Genomic DNA, 21,306 nt, shown 5'->3' on the forward strand with positions numbered 1-21,306 from the left:
TAGGCTAAATTTTCTCTTTATTGACTATAAATGGCCATAATTCTAACTTGTAACACGGCTTTAAAATTCTGCCTCCGACAGGGACATTTGTTTGTACCCACTGCTTTGGCTTCCAGGTTTTATGTTTTAACCATATATGGGAGAAAATAGATTAATTTGTCTCGTTTCTGACAAAACAAGCATATGGTTCTTATGGCCACAGAAGGTGCCCTGATATACAGTGGTAGGGTGGGGTGTGGATTTTCTGCGCCCGTTTGCAGCAGCCCCCCCCCCCTCGTAATCAGGTTCATGCCCAACATTATGCCATATCTTATTTCTCCCGGGGCGCCACCCCCACCGGCATGACATCACCAGCAGTTGCGATGACCACACTGGGGTCATGGAAGCCTATGTAGCCCACCAGGTGGATTGATGTCAAGCTGACTTCTGTTAAGTTCGTCCATGACGAAGTGATGCGAAATGTTATCAATGTGTACCTTGTGTTGCCCTATTATGTATTTTCTTTTAATTCCTTTTCTTTTCATGTACTTAATGATCTGTTGAGCTACTCGCAGAAAAATACTTTTCACTGTACCTCGGTACACGTGACAATAAGCAAATCCAATCCAATCCAATCCAATGTGGATTATCTCTAGATACCACCCAAAACAAGTCTCTTGCTAAATCTGACTAATGTAAGTTGCAGCAGTAGAGTGTCATCCTAGTTTTTCCACTAGATTGTCTGAGGAGGATTGGATGAAATGTCAGAACTTAATTTATAAAAAGTTGTGTGCGGTTCATCGCCAGTTGATGTCTTCATTGTGCAGTCAGTGTTTTGCACAAACACACCTGTGGCCTTCCATGTGATGGTTCCAGAGATCTTTCTTCAGGGACATTTCTTCAGAACGGAAATGGAACCATCATTGAAGAGCTCTGGGTCAGGGCTGCTCAGGTGGACACATCTCATTATGTTGGGGCAAATTCTTGAAGCAGTGGAGAAAATTATTTATTACCAAGCTTTTTTTGAAGTGTGTTCTGATGGGTGTCTTTGTTCATTTGACTAGTTCACCTGTGAGTGATTGAAAATAAATAATACCAATCTCTCTGTTAGTGAGTGGTTCTCTTCTACCTTTTTCCTCCTTTTCTTCCTCTCGTTGCATTATTTATTTGGCAATGCAGATATATATTTCTGTGGAAGCAATTCCTAGCAGGCTTCATGAGTGTTCAGAGGTCCACTCGTTAAAACTGGTGAGCCTTCCAGGTTTTAATTTGGAGTTTTTAAAGATGCTTTCCCTCTAAAATGTGAGTAGTAGTTTAAACCAGCACTGGGAGATATATATTGCATTAAATGTATAGCTTAACTAGTTAAACTATTTGGTATAACTATAGACTACAGTCTATAATTTCTAAACTTTAACCTAATTAAATTAAGCACAATAATGATGATGAAGATGGTGTAGTGGTGCAGGTGTAGCATGTGGGATCTGATGGCCACCTGTGTAATCCATGACAATCAAATTGAGCACAGTAAGAAGTCTTGCAACACCAGGTTAAAGTCCAACAGATTTGTTTTGAATCACTAGCTTTCGGAGCACTGCTCCTTCCTCGGTAGAATGAAGAGGTGAGTTCCAGAAACATTTATGTAGACAAAGTTAAAGATGCAATACGATACTTGAATGCTAGTCTTTGCAGGTAATTCTCACCTCTTTAACCTGTGATTATCCCTCTCTCCAGTTGCTCCGTCTGGACCTGTAGACTTAATTACCTGCAAAGACTCGCATTCAAAGTATCGTATTGCATCTTTGACTTTGTCTTTTTTCATGTTTCTGAAACCCACCTCTTCATTCACCTGAGGAAGTGATTCAAAACAAACCTGTTGGACTTTAACCTGGTGTTGAATGACTTACTGTGCTCACCCCAGTCCAATGTCGGCATCTCCACATCATCAAATTGAGCAGTAAAGTGTCTGCAGGTTGAGGAGCTTCAGCTCAAAGTTGATGGACTGGAGCCCAAGCATAGACGTTGCAATGTCAGTAAGGGGAAATATTACCTGGACGCATTGCTCCAGCAGACAATCCAGACCCCTTAGGTTAGGTACTTCAGATTTGATCCATGATCATGGGCAGGATAATGTGACCATGAGCGAGGCAGGCATGGGGATTCAGAAGGTGGCAATGGGGGAGCTAGCCCTTTCTATTGTCCCATCAGGTTTGACCCGGAGCAAGATCTGGGGACCGAGGTTCAAATCCCACCTTGGCAGATTGTGAAATTTGAATACAATAACAAAATCTGGAATTAAAAGTCTAATGATGAACATGAAGCCATTGTCAATTGTGGTAAAACCTCCTCTGGTTCACTAATGTCCTTCAGGGAAATAAATCTGCTGTCCTTACCAGATCTGGCTTACATGTGACTCCAGGTACACAGCATTGTGGTTGACTCTCAAATGCCCTGTGGAATTGAGGGCATTTAGGGATGGGCAATAAGTGCTAGCCAGCGACACTCACGTCCCGTAAAAATTAATTTAAAAAAAAAAGGTTTGAGGTTTTTGCAACGTGAGTAGACGAGAACAGGGACTGCAGGGAGGATGAGCAAAGTAACCTTGGCCCAGGGAACCATTCAGGTTGGGTAAATAAATAATGTATGTGCAGCAGGAAGACAGTATAGTTAGGGGATAGATAGTGTTCTTTGTAACGGAGAGTGAATTCTGAGTACTGTGTTTCCTGCACGGTACCAGGGTTAAGACATCTTGTCTGGCTGGAGAGGGAGGGAAAGAGCCATTGTTGTGGTGCACGTGTGACAACATTTAAAAGCAGGATCACTAAGGTAATAATCTGGATTACTACCTGAGCCATGAGCGAGTTGTCATAGGGTAAGTAAGATCAAAGATTTGAATGTGTGGAACAAGGATTAGTTGGAGAGAATTGGGTTTCCCTTCATGGGCACTGACATCAGTACTGGGGAAGGAGGGAGCTGTGCCAGTGTGAGAGTTTGAACTGAGTTTGGACCAGTGCAATGGTGAATCTTAAAACTAGGGCAGTAGAGAGGGTTTTAATCTAAACCAGTGGGCAGGATGTCTTGTGTAAGGGGAGATTTAGAAAGATAAGGAGAGGGGGCAAGGCAATAGCGCAAGGCAGTAATGTGGGTAATGATAACCAGAATGTGCCAGGAAGGGTCTGAGCACGCAAACATTAAGGTCCACCAGTAAATGAGGTTAGGTTTGGGAAAAACGGTAAAAATACAGAATTAAAGACTCTGGGAGGAATTTTGCACTGTTGCTTCACAGCTCCAGGGTCCCAGGTTCGATTCTCGGCTTGGGTCACTGCAGAGTATGCACGTTCTCCCCGTGTGTGCGAGGGTTTCTTATGTAGGCCAACATTCCCAAACTATCATCATTCACTGATGCACAATACCTCACAGTTTGAGGGAAACAAAGTTATGCATTTATGTAGACATGTACACTAATACATGCACCTACAAAGCTACATTTCATTAACTGATCACTAGGCTGTAGCACAAAGTTACCTATTTCTAAACAACGTGTGTGAGTATTGACCAATTCCAGCTTAACAGTGCCCAATCTAAATCTCATCAAATGTCCTGCTATTGTATAAGGGTTCCAATAGGACATTTCTAACATTAACACACTTATTGTTGGGAACTGTGATTAACAAATTAGCCCTGATTTTAAACCGTACCGCTCGGAGAGAATGGAACAAGTACATTTTGAAATTTAGCAAACTAACAGCACATTGTATAGGACGTAATGGATTAAGGATTGGTTACCAGAAGTTTGCTAAATATCCTCCTGTGCAGGACTTTTAACAAAAGCCTCCTGAAAATCCAAGTATACGATGTACAGTTCAGCCACACTGGCCAAGTCAGTCAAGAATCAATCCATGCCCAATGGAAAGTTAGCTGATCTCAGTGGCATACTGCAAGGATCAGTAATTAGGGCCCAACTATTCACAATGTATGTCATTGATTTGGATGTTGGAACCAATATTTCCAAGTTCGTGGATGACACAAAGCTAAATGGGAATGTGTCTTGTGAGGAAGATGCAAAGTGTCTTCAAGGGGATATGGTCAGACTTGAGGAAGAACATGGCCGATAGAATATAATGTTGGGAAAATGTGAGGTAATCCATTTTGGTACGAGGAACAGATGTGCAGAATATTTCTTAAGTGGCAAGAGTTTAGAAAGTGTAGATGCGTAAAGGCACCTTGGTGTCCTCGTCAATAAGTCACTGAAAGCTTTCATGCTGACTAATGGTATGTTATCTTTATCGTGCGAGAATTGGAGTACAGGTATAGTGAAGTCCTGCTTCAATTGTATAAAACCTTGGTTAGACTACACCTAGAGTCTTGGTCCCCTTCACTCAGGAAGGATATTGCCACAGACTGAGTGCAATGAAGGTTCACTAGACTTGTTCCGGGTATGGTGGGACAGTCCTATGAAGAAAGACTAGGGAAACGGGCTGTATTCTCTGAAGTTTTGAAGAATGCATTGAAACTTACAGAATACTTACAATTTCAAAAGAAAGGGGAAGTCACTTAGGACCTAGATGAGAAGAAATGTTTTTACTCTGATTCTTTGGAATTCTCCACCTAGAGGGCTGTGGAAGCTCAGTCATTGAGTATGTTTAAAGCAGAGATTGTCAGATTTCTAAATGCCCATAACACAAAGGGATATGGGTGATAATGTGGAGAAAAAGGCCTTGAAGTGGATGTTCAGCCATATTGAATGGCGGAGCAGGCTCAATGGGCTGAATGGCAGACTCTTGCTCCTATATTCTTTTGTCAATATGAATCCAAGCTCTCACTCAAGTTTTGGCTGGACTTACTGTTCTGAAAGCCACTTAGTGAAACAATGACAGTACATGGCCAGCTTTGGAGAACAAAGTTTCCCAAGAAAATCGGATATGCTGTAATACAGAATGTAGACATTCAGGCTCAGATTTCAAAGACATTTATGCTATTCTGGGTCAGATAGAGTACTGCATTTTCATCTAGCTTGGAGGATGAGGAGCAGGAAGATTGATGGGAATCCCAGACCACGTGTCTCATCCAATTGGAGAAGTAAATCAGGAAGCCCAAAATTTGATTTTAACCTCACCTGCCCAATAAGAAGCTGCCTGGATCAGATTGGCAGCCTCTTTTATATCCTGCTTTAAACTTCACTGGGCAGGTCAGGGATTTGGAAACCGTGCTGGAGGAAGAGGGGCACTGGTCTGTCTGGGGTGAATGCAAACGGGTAGGGCAAAGGTTAAAGGCAGCCCTTTGTGGGGGAGGTGGGTTGCAGAAGTTGAAAGAAATGCTGGTGACCGGCTTTGGGAGAAATGTTTGTGCAGCTGCAGCTATGGTGCATCGTCAAGTAAACCAAAGCGTGTACTTTTACTAAAATGGAGTGAGTGGAGAAGGTGGGAGAAATACTTTAGGGTGTGTTCTGGGAGGGAAGGAGGTGTGGGAAGGGTTAGGGTGTGAGGGGGAGGGGGGTTGTGCAGGGGGGGGGGGCATTGTTGGGGTTGTGGGAGGGGGGTGGGTGGTGGTGACGTGGGAGGGGGTGTGCTGGGTGGTGGGGGGGGTGAGGGGGTGTCTGGACAGTTGTGGGGGTGAGGGTGTGGGGGTTGTGTGGGTGGCGTCATCGGTATGTGAGTTTGTTGGGGTTGTGGGAAGGGCCATGTGGGGGGGGGAGTTTGTGTGGTTGGGGGGGGGAGAGGGTGTTTTGTGAAGGATGAAACCACTGGCATTCATGGAGTGGGGAGGAGAAAATTAGGAGCAAAGGGTTTGGTAAAATTTCACTTTGCTTTCCCTTCGAACATAAAGCATGGACATGTTTAGTGTTAACCAAAGGTTTTAGGCAGTCCTTCCAAGTTATCTAAGACCCTGAGAAACATTTAGGGGGAAACAACATTTAGAGGAAATATTGCAAATTTAAATCTGTTGTCTAAAGCTCCGATGCAAATTATCTACAGATCGAGTTTGTATCGTCCATTGACATTGGATATTTTAAAAACTGTTGTCCTCTAGATGTAGGTCATTTCCTGCTTCAGAAAGAAAATAAAATCTTAAAGGAAAAATAATTAATTCCACAAAATGACAACTAGATAGTAATTTTCAGCAAGATAGATATTTTCACCTGTACTACCAATGCTTATCGCAGATGCCAACACCAGGGAAAAGCGCTAATAAAGTATCGAAAATTATTGAGTGTAATATCACATTCTTTCTGCAGGATGAACCTTGTTCCTTCAAATCTTCCCCTTTCAGGCTTTCACTGTTGACTTACCTGCAGCATGTTACCTTACAAGTGATGTCCCTCTTCACCATTTGGTTCAATCCCCCTTTCATGCCATGAACCTTTTTTTAAAGGCCTGATTGGGGCTGCATCTTTATTGTGCCAGCTTTTTCAGTCTTTCAAAGTTTTATTCAGTTTATTAGTTTTACCTGCCCAACAATCTAACGAAGAAATGGGATTCAGTGCTGCCAATGGAAGTGTAAAGGTAGTTTGGAAAATAGTGCAGGAGGAATTTAAGACCAAAATCTTTTTAAAAAACGAATCGAGAGAGGCAAAAGAACCTTCAAAAGTTTTTTTTCATCTTTCTAACTAGCCTCTTAACCTTGATCATTCACTTTGAAACCATTTTTTGCAACCATTCCTTTTTTGTAAGCTGTACTACAGTTATTGTCCTGTTGGCGGTGCAATTGATCCATTGGAAGTCAAAGCTGTTTAGTTCAGCAGCTACACTGAGGAATATTTGGGCAACTTCAGCCATGCAGGATATACCAGAATCGAAGCCAGTGCAAATTTTCTCCCTTTTTCAGGGAGAAATGGCAGAGGCCTGAAAAAAAAATACTACCACAATTGCCAGATAATTCTTTTTTGAAAGGAAGATTTTAAACTATATTTTTTGAAAAACAAAATGTACATTTTTAAACGCTAACATTACATCCTTTCCCCGCTCTCTCATAGTGCTCAGAGCTTGCATGGAATACGACAGCTGCCAAGATCTGAGTCGCCTGATCCTAAAAGGAGGCGTGTGCACCAGTGCGACTTTGAGGGATGCAACAAGGTGTATACAAAGAGTTCTCACTTAAAGGCGCATCGAAGGATCCACACAGGTGAGTGCAACTCCCAAAGTGCCGAATCCAGGCTGTTTTATTTGAGCCGATTTGATTATCGGAGTTTGTGACTTGTTTGTTGGCTTCTGGCAAAGACCAGGCTTTTGAAATATCCTCGTCAACATAGACCCTCTAATGAGTGACATAGATGTTACTGCATCTAGAGAAATATCGATGGCCATGGGGTGTGTTTGGGGGTGGGAGAAACGAGGAGGTGGACAGAGGTACACTTTATGCAGCAGGTAGATCTTTGTGCGCTTTTTATTCACCTTTGAGCAATGCAAGAAGCCAGTCACCTACTGCCACCTGTGAGCCTCTGAAGTACCCTCTGTGGGAAGCCTTGCTTTCTCAAATTCAGAGCTGAATTTCAAAAATTATTTTCTGGATTAAAGCCCTAATATTAGTTCAGTGCATAGTGACACCGATACAGTTTCTGAATAATTAAAATTACATCTACCATCTTCACATTTTGAAACATTGTTCGACATTCTGACTGATAATGGTCGACTGAGTGAAGCTTTTACACTGCATTCATCACCTCTGTATAGACTCTCCCTCTAGCTTTAATTTCACATCAGTGTACAATTAGTGCTTGTCTCGGCCAGCTGGAAGATAAAGGACTGCCACCAAGATTTTGTGCTCCGGGCTCAAAAGTGGGACTCGGACAGGGGATCTGCTGACTGAGGAGCGAGAATGTGACCCACCGATAACCTGCTGAGCTCTTCCAGCAGTTACATCACAAGGATGGAAACATTACCTGTGCAATTTGCTGCCTCTGTGTCATTTTGCTTTTGAGGATCTGGCCGGTGTGATTTGGTCCTTAAGCTGTTCAACTGATGCTAGTTGTTTCTCCATCGTCTGTGGAGAAATGGCTTTCCACCTCTGCTGTTTTCACTCCCGGGTGAGCAGTGTTTTGCCCAATGAATAAGTCCCACAGTCTCACTAACTAACTCCTCCCTTGTGAGTGAGTGCATCTGGGCTGCTGCTCATGTACGTTACGGCCATGGGCCGTAACAATGGGTCTTAACAATCCAGTTGAGGTTGGGGTCCGAATCGGAGGCAGATAGACCTACAATTTAGTGCCACCACGATGACGAACAAGAGTCCTTTTCAAAGAGGGTAGGTCAGGATCAAATTGACTGCCCATTGGCAAGTGTCGGATAGCCACTTCGTTTGATTGCTTAATTAAGGTCCTATTCTTGCGACAATTGGAACTTTCAGCCACCAGTGCAGGCAGTCTACTTGACCTGGACCACATCCAGGCCAATGTAGTGGGCTCAGGGCATGAAGGGTTTGGAGGGTACTGGGGGAGGAGGTGAGGCTGTGATTGTTCACAGATTAAGAAATTATAGTATGTTTAGCACAGTGGACACTCATGTACAATGACTGCGGTGCCACATTGCTGGATTAATTGGCAACCAAATAATCTTTTCTTGCCAGTTCGCTTCCAACTTCCGATCAAGTACTAAAAGGGTTTCAATCTGAAACATTGAGTGCAATTTAATAGCATTGTTGCGCACGACTTGGTGGCGTGATGAGGCCGTTGAATCTCGCGAGAGGCCTCTCGTGTGATTTGCGATACTCGAAACACACCTTGCAAAATTTAATGAGATCTCCGGATTCTTCTCGGGTCTGGCACTATCGTCCTCACCTGGGAGACCTCGCCAGGGCGTCATTTAGCACTGGTTTTCACACAAACGTGGGCCAGGTGTAACAGCACCTGTAGGGGGTCACCCAGGCCATTAGGGACTCCTGGGTGGTCTGGTTTTGGGTAGGGCGGTACCCTGCTGCTCCAGCTGGCACCCGGGCACTGCCAGCCTGGCATCTTGACACTGCCACCCAGGTACCTTGGTGGTGCCACTCAGGCATTGCGAAGATGCCTGGGTGACACTGCCAGGCTGACAGGGGCACTGACAGGGTGCTAGGCTGGCAGTGCCAAGGTGCCTGGATGCCAGGTTGCTTGTGCCAGGGATCAGGCCCAGGGGTGCCTTGCCCTTAAGAGGTGGAGTGATGGGGGCTCAAGAACCCCCCAAGAGGTAAGTTGAGTGCAGTGGATAAATTGGTGTCCTGACCTGTGAATACTACTGCACTAGCGAGCTGAGTTCATCAGTGTAGACAATAAGTACGGCCTCAGCGGGGCGTTCCTCACCAAGGCCAAGAACACCGGCAAAATCCCGTTAATAGCGTTGTGATTCTTGGTGCTGCAGGCGCCAAGAAACATCCCGCCAAACGGGACTCTGTTTTAGTCCAGTTAAATCGTGCCCGTTAACTGTTTCTCTCCATAGATGCTACCTGACCTGCTGAGTATTTCCAGGACTTCCTGTTTTTATTCCAGTCACATGCTGTCTGTCTTCTTTGAGGCATTGAAAGTATATAGAGTGATGTGGTGGTTTTTAAAAAAAAAATGCATTCCCCCAGAGTGTCTTGCGAATGTTTCAGTCTTTCATCCGTTCAGTAATTTACATAAGGGCATGATGTGCATGGAGGTGAGTCTTACTGCTATCTATCTTTAGGCCTTCAGTTACTGAGGCAAACCTATGTGGTTGCTAAAGTCTTCAAGTTAAGTGATGATATGTTGGTATTGAAGCAACATTTATGACTTCAGCCACCTTCCAACACAATACATGTGTTGATCCCAATGCCAGCAGCTGCTCCTCTTTCTGTTATTCTCCCACTAGTGGATCCTGGTTTGGGGAGCAGTCCCATTCGGAGTTCCATTTTGTCACCTTTCCAGCAGCCCAGGAAAACTGAGAATTCTCAATAAAACGCCTGAAGCCTAACTGAGGTGGGAAGGGCTGTGATGTAGGACAACAGAACGGAACTGTGGTTAGCACTGTTGCCTCATTGCACCAGGGACCCGGGTTCGATTCCGACCTTGGGTGACTAACTGTGAAGTTTGTACGTTCCCTCACTGTCTGCGTGGGTTTCCTCCGGGTTCATCCCACAGTCCAAAAATGTGCACCGTTGGTGGATTGGCCTTGCTAAATTGCCACTTATTGTCGAAGGGTTAGGTGGGGTTATGGAAATATGGCGGGTGAGTGGGCATAGTTTAGGGTGCTCTTTCGGAGGGTCGGTGCAGACACGATGGACTGAATGATCTCCTTCTGCACGGCCGAGAGTCTATGAATCCTGTTTTTTTGCCCAGTGTCCGAGCTTTTCATCCATCATAACAAAAACACATTCTATAAAAATCACATTCTCTCTGTGTGAGCTTGTGTGCACCAAATTGCTTGCTGCGTTTCCAATGTTGCAATGGTAAAGACACTACACTACATTCCTTTGGGACATTGTGCGGTCCTAAAAGCTACTATATAAGGCAAGTCATCCTGATCTTCAGAGAATCATAGATCTTCAATCTCCTTTCCTTCAATCTTCTTTCCTTCTTTCTTCCTTTTCTGTTTTGTTTAGACAATGGAGCAGCATTATTCACTGTTTCTGCCAGCCCCCTGACCCCAAGGGGCTGAAGGCGAATTCTGCGTCTCTGATGATGTATCACTGCCAATATTCATAAGTGCGCACGTGTCAGCCGTGACTCTGCGGGTGGCATCTCGCTTATAAGTCACAAGGTTCCAGATTCATGCTCCACTCCTGAGCTTGAGCTCGAGGCTGGCACTTGAGTGCAGGGGTGCTGCACTGTTCCGATACCTTCTTCTGGTGAGCCGTCAAAACGACACCCCATACTCCACATGGAGAGATGGAAACGATCCCTTGGCAGTAACTCAAAGAGGAGCAGGGGAGTTATCCCCGATGTCCTGGCCAATGTTTATCCTTCAATCAACATCACAAAACCAGTTTGTTGTGTGGCTGTCACATTTGCTACATGCACTTCATTGGCTGTGAAGCACTTTTATAATAATAATAATATTATAATAATCTTTATTGTCACAAGTAGGCTTATATTAACACTGCAATGAAGTTACTGTGAAAAGCCCCCCGTCGCCACACTCCGGCGCCTGTTCGGATACACAGAGAGAGAATTCGGAATGTCCAATTCACCTACCAGCTCGTCTTTCGGGACTTGTGGGAGGAAACCGGAGTACCAGGAGGAAACCCACGCAGACACGGGAAGAACGTGCAGACTCGGTACAGACAGTGACCCAAGCCAGGAATTGAACCTGGGATCCTGGTACTATGAACCAACAGTGCTATCCACTATGCAACCCTGCTGTCCACGGTGGTTGTGAAAAGTTTTTAAAAGAAAAATACTTCATCCCTGTCCGTGCCTTCAGCCAATCACTGTGGTGACACAGGCAAAGGAAAATGTGGATAGAGCTGCACACATGAATTAAGGTCCTGCATTACTTTCTGCAGTATCTCCTTCCTTCCTATGTACGGTGTGCATTGTCTGTATAGCATGCAAGAAACAATATTTTTCACTGTATACTAATACACGTGACAATAATAAATCAAATCAAATCTTCCCAACATACTCAATTACAAAAGAACAGAATGCATTTTGGCAGAGTGCAGCTTTCGGATCAGTATTGCATGTCGGCTAAGAACGTGCACTAACTTGTGCTATTGGAAGCAAAACAATTCATTTTGCAGCTAAACAATTCACTAACTTGACGTAGATATCTGATGTCCACAAGGGGTTGCTGGAAGACTGAAGAAACTCAGTGCTTTAATGTAATAATGTACTGGCCTCCTAGGTGTCACAAGGATCTTTATTGAAAATTAGAATTCAGGTGACAAAAAAAACATTTGGGAACTGTTCTAAAAATGTAGCATGTTTACCGACACTCCTTCTTTCTCACTGTTTCCTCAAATCCCCCATCCCAACCCTACCTCAACCCAGCCATATGACGCTTCTCAGTAGCACCAGATTCTGTGACTAGCGAATTTTTTGTCTATTGTCTTGGAGAGTGAGCACGAGAGTTGGGGGTTATCTGCCCCTTGTGACTGCAAGGACTGGATTACCTTGGCTGCCACCTCCATATGAAAGTATAATTGAGGAATTTGTTTTGAAATTAATCACTATGGTTGCTTCAGTGAGCTCACCCTTCAACCAACTCGGGTGGAGTGAGGTGCAGGTTTAGGAGGGGATTTTCAACCCAGTCAACAGATCCCAACAGGTGATTTCTTCTGCACGTGTCAATTTAATCTACTCTCTTATCCAGGTTTCCTGGGCTACCTGGATTTGCAACCCACCATTTAGCAATTTTTTTTCTTATTCTTTCTAAGTTGCATTTTGCATTGAAACTCCTTCTCTTGGTGACAATGATCGATGCTGAAGAACATCAGGGGCGTCATTCTCCGCCGGCGGGAGTCTCCGTTTTGCCGGCGCCCGGGGGTTTCCCGACGGCGTGGGGCTGCCCCACAATGGGAAACCCCATTGACCGGCCGGTGTTACGGAGACTCCCGCCGGCCGGTCGGGGCAGAAATGTGGCGGGGCGGGTAGGAGAATTTCGCCCCAGGTCATCACAAAGCCTGTCTTAAACAGGAACTGTGTTTGGATTGTTGAACTGGGATGGGTTGAGGGAAGTGAGGGGAAATTATTACAGTTGCTATAGAACCAAGGGGAGGCAAGAGTGATTGCACTTGGACATCAAGGCAGCATTTGACTGTGTGGCATCAAGGAGCCCTGGCAAAAAGTCGGTGAGAATCAGACAAATTCTCCACTGGCTGGAGTCATACCTAGCGCAACGGAAGATGGTTCAGAAATAAAACAGAAAATTCTGGATAAAGTCAGCAGGTCTGCCAGCACCTGTGGAGAGAGAAACAGAGTTAACATTACAAGTCTCTATGACTCTTCCTCAGAACGGGTTCTGGAAGATGGTTCTCGTAGTTGTCCGGGCCAATAGGCAGCAAGACCTGGACAACATTCAGGCTTGGTTTGATGAGTGGTATGTAACATTCACAGCACACATGTGCCCGGCAATGACCATCTCCAACAAGAGAAACTCTAACCATCGTCCCTTGACATTCAATGGCATTACCATCGCTTGTTCCCTCAATATCAACATCCTGGTGAATTGAAGTCCATTGACCAGAAAGTGAACTGAACCAACCATGTAAATACTGTGGTTAGAAGAGCAGGTTGAAAGCTGGGAATTCTGCGGCAAGCAACTCACTTCCTGACTCTGTCCATCATCTATAAGGCTTAAGGCAGGAGTGTGATGGAATACTTTCCACTTGCCTGGTTGTGTGCAGTTCCTGCAGCACTCCAGAAGCTCAATATCATCCAGTACAAAGCAGCCTGCTTAATCGGCGACCCATCCACCACCTTCAACATTCACTCCATTCACCATCGGCACACCGTGGTAACAGTGTGTGCTATATGCCAGATGCACTGCAACAACTCTCTGAGGCTCCTTCAACAGCATCTTCTTTCTAAATCCACGACCTTTACCACTGAGAATGACCAGGGCACAACCACATCCAAGCCACAGAACATCCTGACTTGGAAGTAAAACACCGTACCTTCACTTTTGCCATTGAGGTCAAAATCCTGGAATTCCCTCTCTAACAGCACCATGGGTGGGCCTACATCACATGGACTGCAGTGGTTCAAGTAGGGGGCTCATCACCACATTCTCAAGGGCACCGAGCTGGCAATGTCCATACCCCATGAAAGAATAAAAGCAAAGTAAAATATTGCAGGTGCGGGCAGCACGGTGGCACAGTGGTTAGCACTGTTGCTTCATGGCGCCGAGGATTCAGGGCCAATCCAGGCCCCCGGTCACTGTCCGTGTAGAGTTTGCACATTCTCCCCATGTCTGCATGTGTTTCACCCCCACAACCCAAGAATGTGTAGGGTAGGTGGATGGCCGCACAAAATTGCCCCTTAATTGGAAACATTTTTAAAAAAAATTGCAGGCGCTAAAAATCTTAAGTAAGAACAAGCACTCAACAGGTGAGTTAGCATCAGGGGAGAGAGAGCTGATTGGGTTTATATGCCGGGTCTAGTTTCTACAAAGGAACATAAGGTTTGCAATGTTAACCCTATCTCCCACTCTCCACTGATGCTGCTTGACCAGTTTTTTCTATATTTATTACACTTAAACCTGGGGCGGAATTCTCCGCCGGCGGGATTCTCAGTTATGCCGGCGCCCGGGGCTTCCCGACGGCGTGGGGCTGCCCCACAATGGGAAACCCCATTGACTGGCCGGCGTAACGGAGAATCCTGCCGGCGGGTCGGTGCAGAAAAGTGGTGGGGCGGAGAATCCAGCCCTTGGTCTTTTATTCACCTGACATGTGCAAATATACCCAGGCTGCTTAGCTCAGAAACACTGAGGCCAGTTGCTGAAATCACTAGCTCAGCCAAGACAAGGGCTTGACCATAGGACCTCCTTGGTCAGCATCATAGGGTGTATTATACTATCCTGGACTACACTCCTTGTCCACAGTAACATAAAAATGTGCCGCTTATCTACACAGGGTTACAGCACATTAATAACCTGAAACAGAATGTGGGGAGGGGCCAGTTCTGGAGAAGGAGAAGGTGCATAGAAAAGGCTTGCGAATCGTTGGAATGGCAGAATGCAACATGAAGGCAGAAGAGGTCGCTGGACCAATTAAACCACGCAGTGGAACGGTGTCGACAAACGTGGAGAGCTGTCTTTGATTCTACGCAATTCCTTCTGTTGCTTGTTGTTGTTCCCAGGTAGTCAACCTATTCCACTGATTTAAAAAAAAAAAAAACCCACAATTAATCCCAGCACCACAGGCTGATAAGCAATGATCCCTTTAAATTTTAGTGCGTGTAAAGGGCCAGTATTTTCTGTGACCCCTTGAATTTTTGTTTCGCTCACACACTGTATTTATATTAGAACAAGGCCTGTGGTGTACCTTGCAGCTTGTTGTACAAGGGAGCATTGCTGCTGAAGGTAAAATTAACAAAGATTTGACTCCTGCTTCATTGATGCCAACTGGAAAGTGCAAGCAACCAATGATGGACGATAAATTTTGATTGCGACCATCCCCATGTTGGAGAAGTTTGTTACAGCTCATTGCCCAGCTTCATATACACAACAGCCACTTTCCAGGCAATACACATGGAACTGTACTTTACAATCTTCAAGAGAAGAAAACTGGCCAGAGGACTGATATCAGATGAAAATTCCGTAGAGTTAACATGAATAAACAAAAGTTTGTTTCATACCAGTGCTTTGTAAAAAGTGTTGTCGTTATCACATGAGAAAGAATGATCATATTAAATCTGTTTTCAGTACGGTAGCAAGTTTTACTGGGTGTCTCATTCACTTATACTTAAGTGAAAGTTTCAATTCATTTCACTGCAGAACTGTTACTATCTTTGCCGGTTTGTGCTGGATATAAATACCAAATAAGGACGCAGTACATTCACCCGCGGACCTTAGCATCATGGCAATGCTGTTGGTTGCCAAAGTTAGTGCATCAATGGGATGAAAGCTGGAGCTTTATGTCCAGACCTGGACTAAAGTAAATTTGTAGGTAGAGTTTACACTTTCAGCTGTCAATGCAAAATAAATATTTCCCTACGTTGATAGTAGTCCAGTTCTTGAGTAATGGCAAATTCATATTCTTCATTCAGTCATTTAAAAAAAAAAAAATTTAGAGTACCCAATTATTTCTTTCCCCCAATTAAGTGGCAATTTAGCGTGGCCAATCCACCTAACCTGCACATCTTTGGGTTGTGGGGGTGAAACCCACGCAGACATGGGGAGAATGTGCAAACTTCACACAGACAGTGACCCAGGGTCGGGATTCGAACCCGGATCCTCAGCGCCGCAGTCCCAGTGCTATCCACTGCGCCACATGCCGCCCCTTCTTGTTTCAGTCATGAATGTTTTCTGTACATCAGTTGCAAGAAATGTTGTGATGCTGGAAGAAATGGATAACAGCCAGTAAGGCCAGAGTTAAATAGCTTTTCCAAAACCCAATGAACTTGGGAGTGATGTGCTCTTGGTTTGTTAACACTTAGCACAACTTGACAATCGGAAAGCTGATATCGTCTATCGGTTGGAGGTTGCCTAAAGAACATTACATTTGTGCTGGACAGGCATACCTGTGCTATTTACTGAATGCAATTCCTTATTGCATCATGTGTGAACTCAAGTGTGAAAAAAGTACTTCCTTCATTGTCGGTAGTCAGCATAAGGTACATATTTTGTTTTAACAGACTGCCCTGACATTTGTGCATGTGCTAATTTGAATTATTATTGGTGGTGCACTCTAGCCCAGGCACTTGTGCAGAGGTATCATTCCAGAGTTATTGGGTGTTTATCCCACAGTCCGTGAGGATCTAGACGCCAGAGTATTAAACTGAGCTGACCTAAATCCAGATATTGAAGCTGCACAGATGCAAGCTGATCCCGGAGGATGGGATTTCCAGGCAATGTGGAGTCATTTGCAATAAACGTATAAAAGACACAGAATTTTATTTTCCCCATGTGCAGTTATGGACAATTAGGCATTATAATACTGACCTTTAAAAAATTGGCGGAAGAGTTCAGAATTAGTGATCCCATTGTAATTTTTTTTTAAAAAGAGCTGCAAACTATTTGAACTTGGGTAAACAGGCTGAATTGATAAAATTTGATTAATTCCTTGATTAAGTGGGATTTCACAGCTAAGCTCGGTCTGGTTTTCACCTAATGAGCAAGTGTTTGATTTCTGCAAAATTCTCACAGAGAAGGCTGAATCCTGTGAATTTCCTTTTGGAATCCCCCTCCTCCCACAACCTCATCATCCTAAGGGGCGCTGAGTCTTACTTGTACCCTGACTAAGATCTGCTAACGTAACACTGACTGGAATTCCTCCATGGAACTTTCTGATTTACATGGCTCAGCGCTACACTGAGAATGATCATATTAAATCTGTTTTCAGTATGGTAGCAAGTTTTACTGGGTGTCTCACCTTAAGTGAAAGTTTTAATTCATTTCACTGCAGAACTGTTACAATCTTTGCAGGTTTGTGCTGGATATAAATACCAAATAAGGACGCAGTACATTCACTGCCTCCACCTGGCCAATAAGCAAACTTTGTTGAGTTTTTCAGTCATGTTGCATGTGACTCCAGTTCCTCAGCAATGTGGTTGACTCTTAAATGCCCTCTGAAATGGTCTATTCAGCCTCTCAGTATCAAATAACAAGTGATAGACAGAGCTAAGTGATCCCACGAGAAACAAATCGGATCTAAGCTTTGCAGTCCTGCCACATCCAGTTGTGAATAGTGGTGGTAAACAAACTCACTGGAAATATCCCCATCCTCAATGATGGAAGAGCCCAGCACATCAGTGCAAAAGCCAAAGCTGAATCATTTGCAATAATCTTCAGCCAGAAGTGCCGGGTGATCCATCTGGTTTCTTCCAGAGGCCCCCATATCACAGATGCCAGTCTTCAGCCAATTCAGTTCTCTCTGTGATCAACAAATCACAATAGCTGAAGGCTATGGTCCCTGACAATATTCCAGCAATAGTACTGAAGTTCCAGAACTTGCCACGCCCCAGCCAAGCTGTTCCATTACAGCTGAAGCACCCGGCAATGTGGAAAATTGCCCAACTATGTTCTGTACAGAAAAAGCAGGAGAAATCCAAGCCAGCCAATTACCGCCCTATCAGTCTACTCTCCATCATCAGCAAAGTGATGGAAGAGGTCATCAACAGTGCTATCAAGTGGCACTTACTTAGCAATAACCTTCTCACTGACACTCCGTTTGGGGTCCGCCAGGGTCATTCAGCTCCTGATGTCCTTACAGCCTTGGCCCAAACATGGACAAAAGAGCTGAACTCCAGAGGTGAGAGTGACTACCCTTGAAGTCAAGGCAGCATTTGACCGAGTATGGCATCCAGGAGTACTAGTAAAACTGGAGTCAATGGGAATCGGGGGGGAAAACTCTCCACTGGTTGGAGTCACACCTGGCACAAAGGAAAGTGGTTATGGTTGTGGGAGGTCTGTCATCTCAGTTCCAGAACATCACTGCAGGAGCTCCTCAGGGTAGTGTCCTAGGCCCTACCATCTTCATCTGCTTCGTCAATGACCTTCCTTCCAGTATAATGTCAGATGTGTTGATGTGCGCTGATGACTGGCACAATGTTCAGCACCATTCGTGACTCCTCAGACACTGAAGCAGTCCACGTGAAATGCAAGTCCAGAAATATCCAGTCCCTTGACATTCAATGGCATTACCATCACTGAATCCCCCACTATCAGCATCCTGGGGGTTACATTGACCAAAGACTGAGCTGGACCAGCCATATAAATACTGTGGCTACCAGAGCAGGTCAGAGGCTAGGGATTCTTTGGCGAGTAACTCTCCTGACTCTCCAAAGCCTCTCTACCACCTGCAAGTCAGGTCTGTCATGGAATGCTACCCACTGCCTAGATGAGTGGAGCTCCAACAACACTCAAGAAGCTCAACACCATCCAGAGCTAAGTAGCCCATTGGATTGGCAGCCCTTCCACAAACATTCACCCACTCCACCAACGACGAACAGTAGTAGCAGTGTGTACCGTCTACAAGATGCACTACAGGAACTCACAAAGATACATCAGACAGAACCTGCCAAACCCACGGCCACTACAATCTAGAAGGACAGGGGCTGCAGTTACATGGGAATACCACCACCTGGAAGTTCCCCTCCAAGTCACCATTCTCACGTGGAAATGTATCACTGTTCCATTACTGTTGCTGGGTCAAAGCTTTGGAGCTCCTTCCCTAATAGCACTGTGGTGTAATACCGACACAACAGGGACTGCAGCAGTTCATGAAGGCAGCTCACTACCACCTTCTGAAGGAAGTCTTACAACACCAGGTTAAAGTCCAACAGGTTTGTTTTGATGTCACTAGCTTTCGGAGCGCTGCTCCTTCCTCAGGATTCACCTGAGGAAGGAGCAGAGCTCCGAAAGCTAGGGACATCGAAACAAACCTGTTGGACTTTAACCTGGTGTTGTAAGACTTCGTACTGTGCTCACCCCAGTCCAACGCCGGCATCTCCACACCTTCTGAAGGATAATTAGCGATGGGAAACAAATACAGGCCTAGCCAGTGAAGCCCACATCCTGTAAAAAAAATATGAATTGAAGAAAAATGCTGTAAAACTGTTGTGCCTTAGTAAAAATAATTTGTGGACTAAATTGATCAAGTGAACTAGTCAGATAAAGGGGAAACTGGCAGATAATGATTGGAGACTGACTTTGGAGTTTGATTGAACTCCCTGATAAGAGTGCAGATTCCTTTTACATTATAGCCAGTTATAAAATCATTTGTTTGTGTTCTATCTAAGACGTTGCTAAGATACAAAAGTGGCAGTATCTACTTTTGGTTGGCAAAGGCAGTAGTATCAGTAAAACAGTGCTTCACTTTGTTAGATTCCTAAAGCAGGTCAATTAAAATGAATGCGAATGAAACCAATAAAAGTGAGAAAGGCTGTGTTTAGACAAGTACATCGAGAACATTTTACTGGGAGGAAACAGATTTAGTAAAGTACTCAATCACCATGAGGGGTTCACAAATGTCTCCCTTTCCTGGAGCCTGTTCATAACTTAACTAGATGGCCCGTGTAGGAGTTAAACCTTGTTTCACACAAATGTATGATAGACTTGTATGAACCTCTGATAAGAAACAGGTAAACTCGGTTCCATTTGAAAGCAAAATCTTCAGAAATCTTTCATGAAGGAGAATTTTGTGAAGTGGTAAATATAGTGGAGCTCTTCAGGATTTTTCCTATGCAGGTCAGAGAAAAGCAAGAAAAGGCGAAATTCCCTCTACTTGTAGTGTGCCCAGACAAGGAGCCACTATGCAAAAGATCTCTGCTACATGGGATAATTTGCATGTTTTCACAAAGCAGCATTGATGTGTCAGCAAAAGGTGTTGAAATTTGCATAGTGTACCAAGTCAGCTTCCACCTCCACAGTTTGTCATCATTTGATAGCATTCATTTTCTAAGGGAAGGGTGAACACGAGTGCTTGCATCACCAGCCTGTGCAATAGGGTTTCTATTCATTGCTTTGCTTACATAGCTACTGCTTTTTTATTATTGTGTCTTCATGTCGTTTCTTGACTGTGAGTAATGTTGCTGTGCATTTCACTCATCTCATTTAGTATGGCAAGTATCCACTAACATATCTGAAACCTTTTAGTAATGAGGTTTTCTTCAGCATTAAAATAATTGAACAGATCTCCATTTCCAAGATTGTGCAGGGCAGTTAATCGCCCCATGCCTCCAAGGAACAACTGTACACTTGTGTTGATGGTTTTATCCTTTAGGTCTGTTCTTAAATTAGATTACAAAAGTATAACAAAAAACGTGAATCTTGATAAGTATTGAGGGCCATATTAAATTGCTTATGTTCAAGGGTGTCAGTGTCAAATCTGCTTTTAAATTAATATTATTCCTTTTGCTATTGACTGTTCAACTAATGTGATTGTGGTTAAATGGTTGATTGGATACATTAGCAGCACAATCCGCTATAGATTAAAAGTTTCAAACCACATTGCAGGATTTAAGCACACAATCCAGGCTGACACTTCAGTACAGAGTGAATGTTGCATTATTAGAGTTGTTGGGTTAGATTTTGCCACTGAGACAGGTGGCTCGCTTGGGAAATTTCTCCACTCAGCAGGCCCATTTCAATTTAAAGGCCCCTATTGACCCAATTTTCACCTTGGGAAGGTGAGGTCGGGATAGAGTCAGGTCGGCTGACCCCAGAAATAAATCCTAGCAGGTCACAGAGGCGGGCAAATGCTGAGAAGGGCTGGTTGGAAGACCCACCCTTGTTTTCTCGGACTTCATTCAGTTGTTTTGGGATCTGGTAGGCCCTCTAATCCTCACATCTCCCACTCACCCTCATGCCCCTTCATAATCCCCCATGCCACCTTCATGCTAACTGATGCCTTCATGGGCGACATGGTGGCGCAGTGGTTAGAACTGCTGTCTCACGGCGGCGAGGACCCGGGTTCGATCCTGCATCCGGCGCAAATCCCATGAAAATCCTCCTATGTCAAAAGAATAGCAAGAGAGGCCTGAAACGGGAGCTGCACCGGGCGGTGAGCAGTGCATGATGCTTCTGGCCAGCTCGACATGATCTCAGGGCATGAACCAGATTAGCATATTAAAAGGAGCATTTACGTATTTGAAATTGCCTTTAAGCCAAATTCTCCTAGCTCCTGATATCCTCCCTCCCACCAGCGCAACGTGAAGCTGACAAGAATCACTACTGGTCTCTTACCACAGGGGGCCAGGCGTTATTACCTCACCAGGGCTCTCTGAGGACATACAGT

The 21,306-nt window shown here is 44.6% G+C and overlaps 1 protein-coding gene across 12 annotated transcripts in view; it reads left to right on the plus strand.

Annotated features, from left to right (window-relative positions):
* Positions 1-21,306, plus strand: part of LOC140421035 (Krueppel-like factor 12) — a 236,070-nt gene that overhangs the window by 211,282 nt on the left and 3,482 nt on the right. For 11 of the 12 annotated variants that reach the window (XM_072505336.1, XM_072505330.1, XM_072505333.1 and 8 more), the window contains one exon: positions 6,953-7,101. In XM_072505336.1, the coding sequence (XP_072361437.1) occupies positions 6,953-7,101 (149 nt within the window). Of the gene's footprint in view, positions 1-6,952; positions 7,102-14,481; positions 15,280-21,306 lie in introns of those variants that run through there. The other variant, XM_072505332.1, reaches the window with a different exon arrangement.

The sequence above is a fragment of the Scyliorhinus torazame genome, chromosome 5 (assembly GCF_047496885.1).
Source record: "Scyliorhinus torazame isolate Kashiwa2021f chromosome 5, sScyTor2.1, whole genome shotgun sequence".
NCBI classification, from domain to species: Eukaryota; Metazoa; Chordata; class Chondrichthyes; order Carcharhiniformes; family Scyliorhinidae; genus Scyliorhinus; species Scyliorhinus torazame.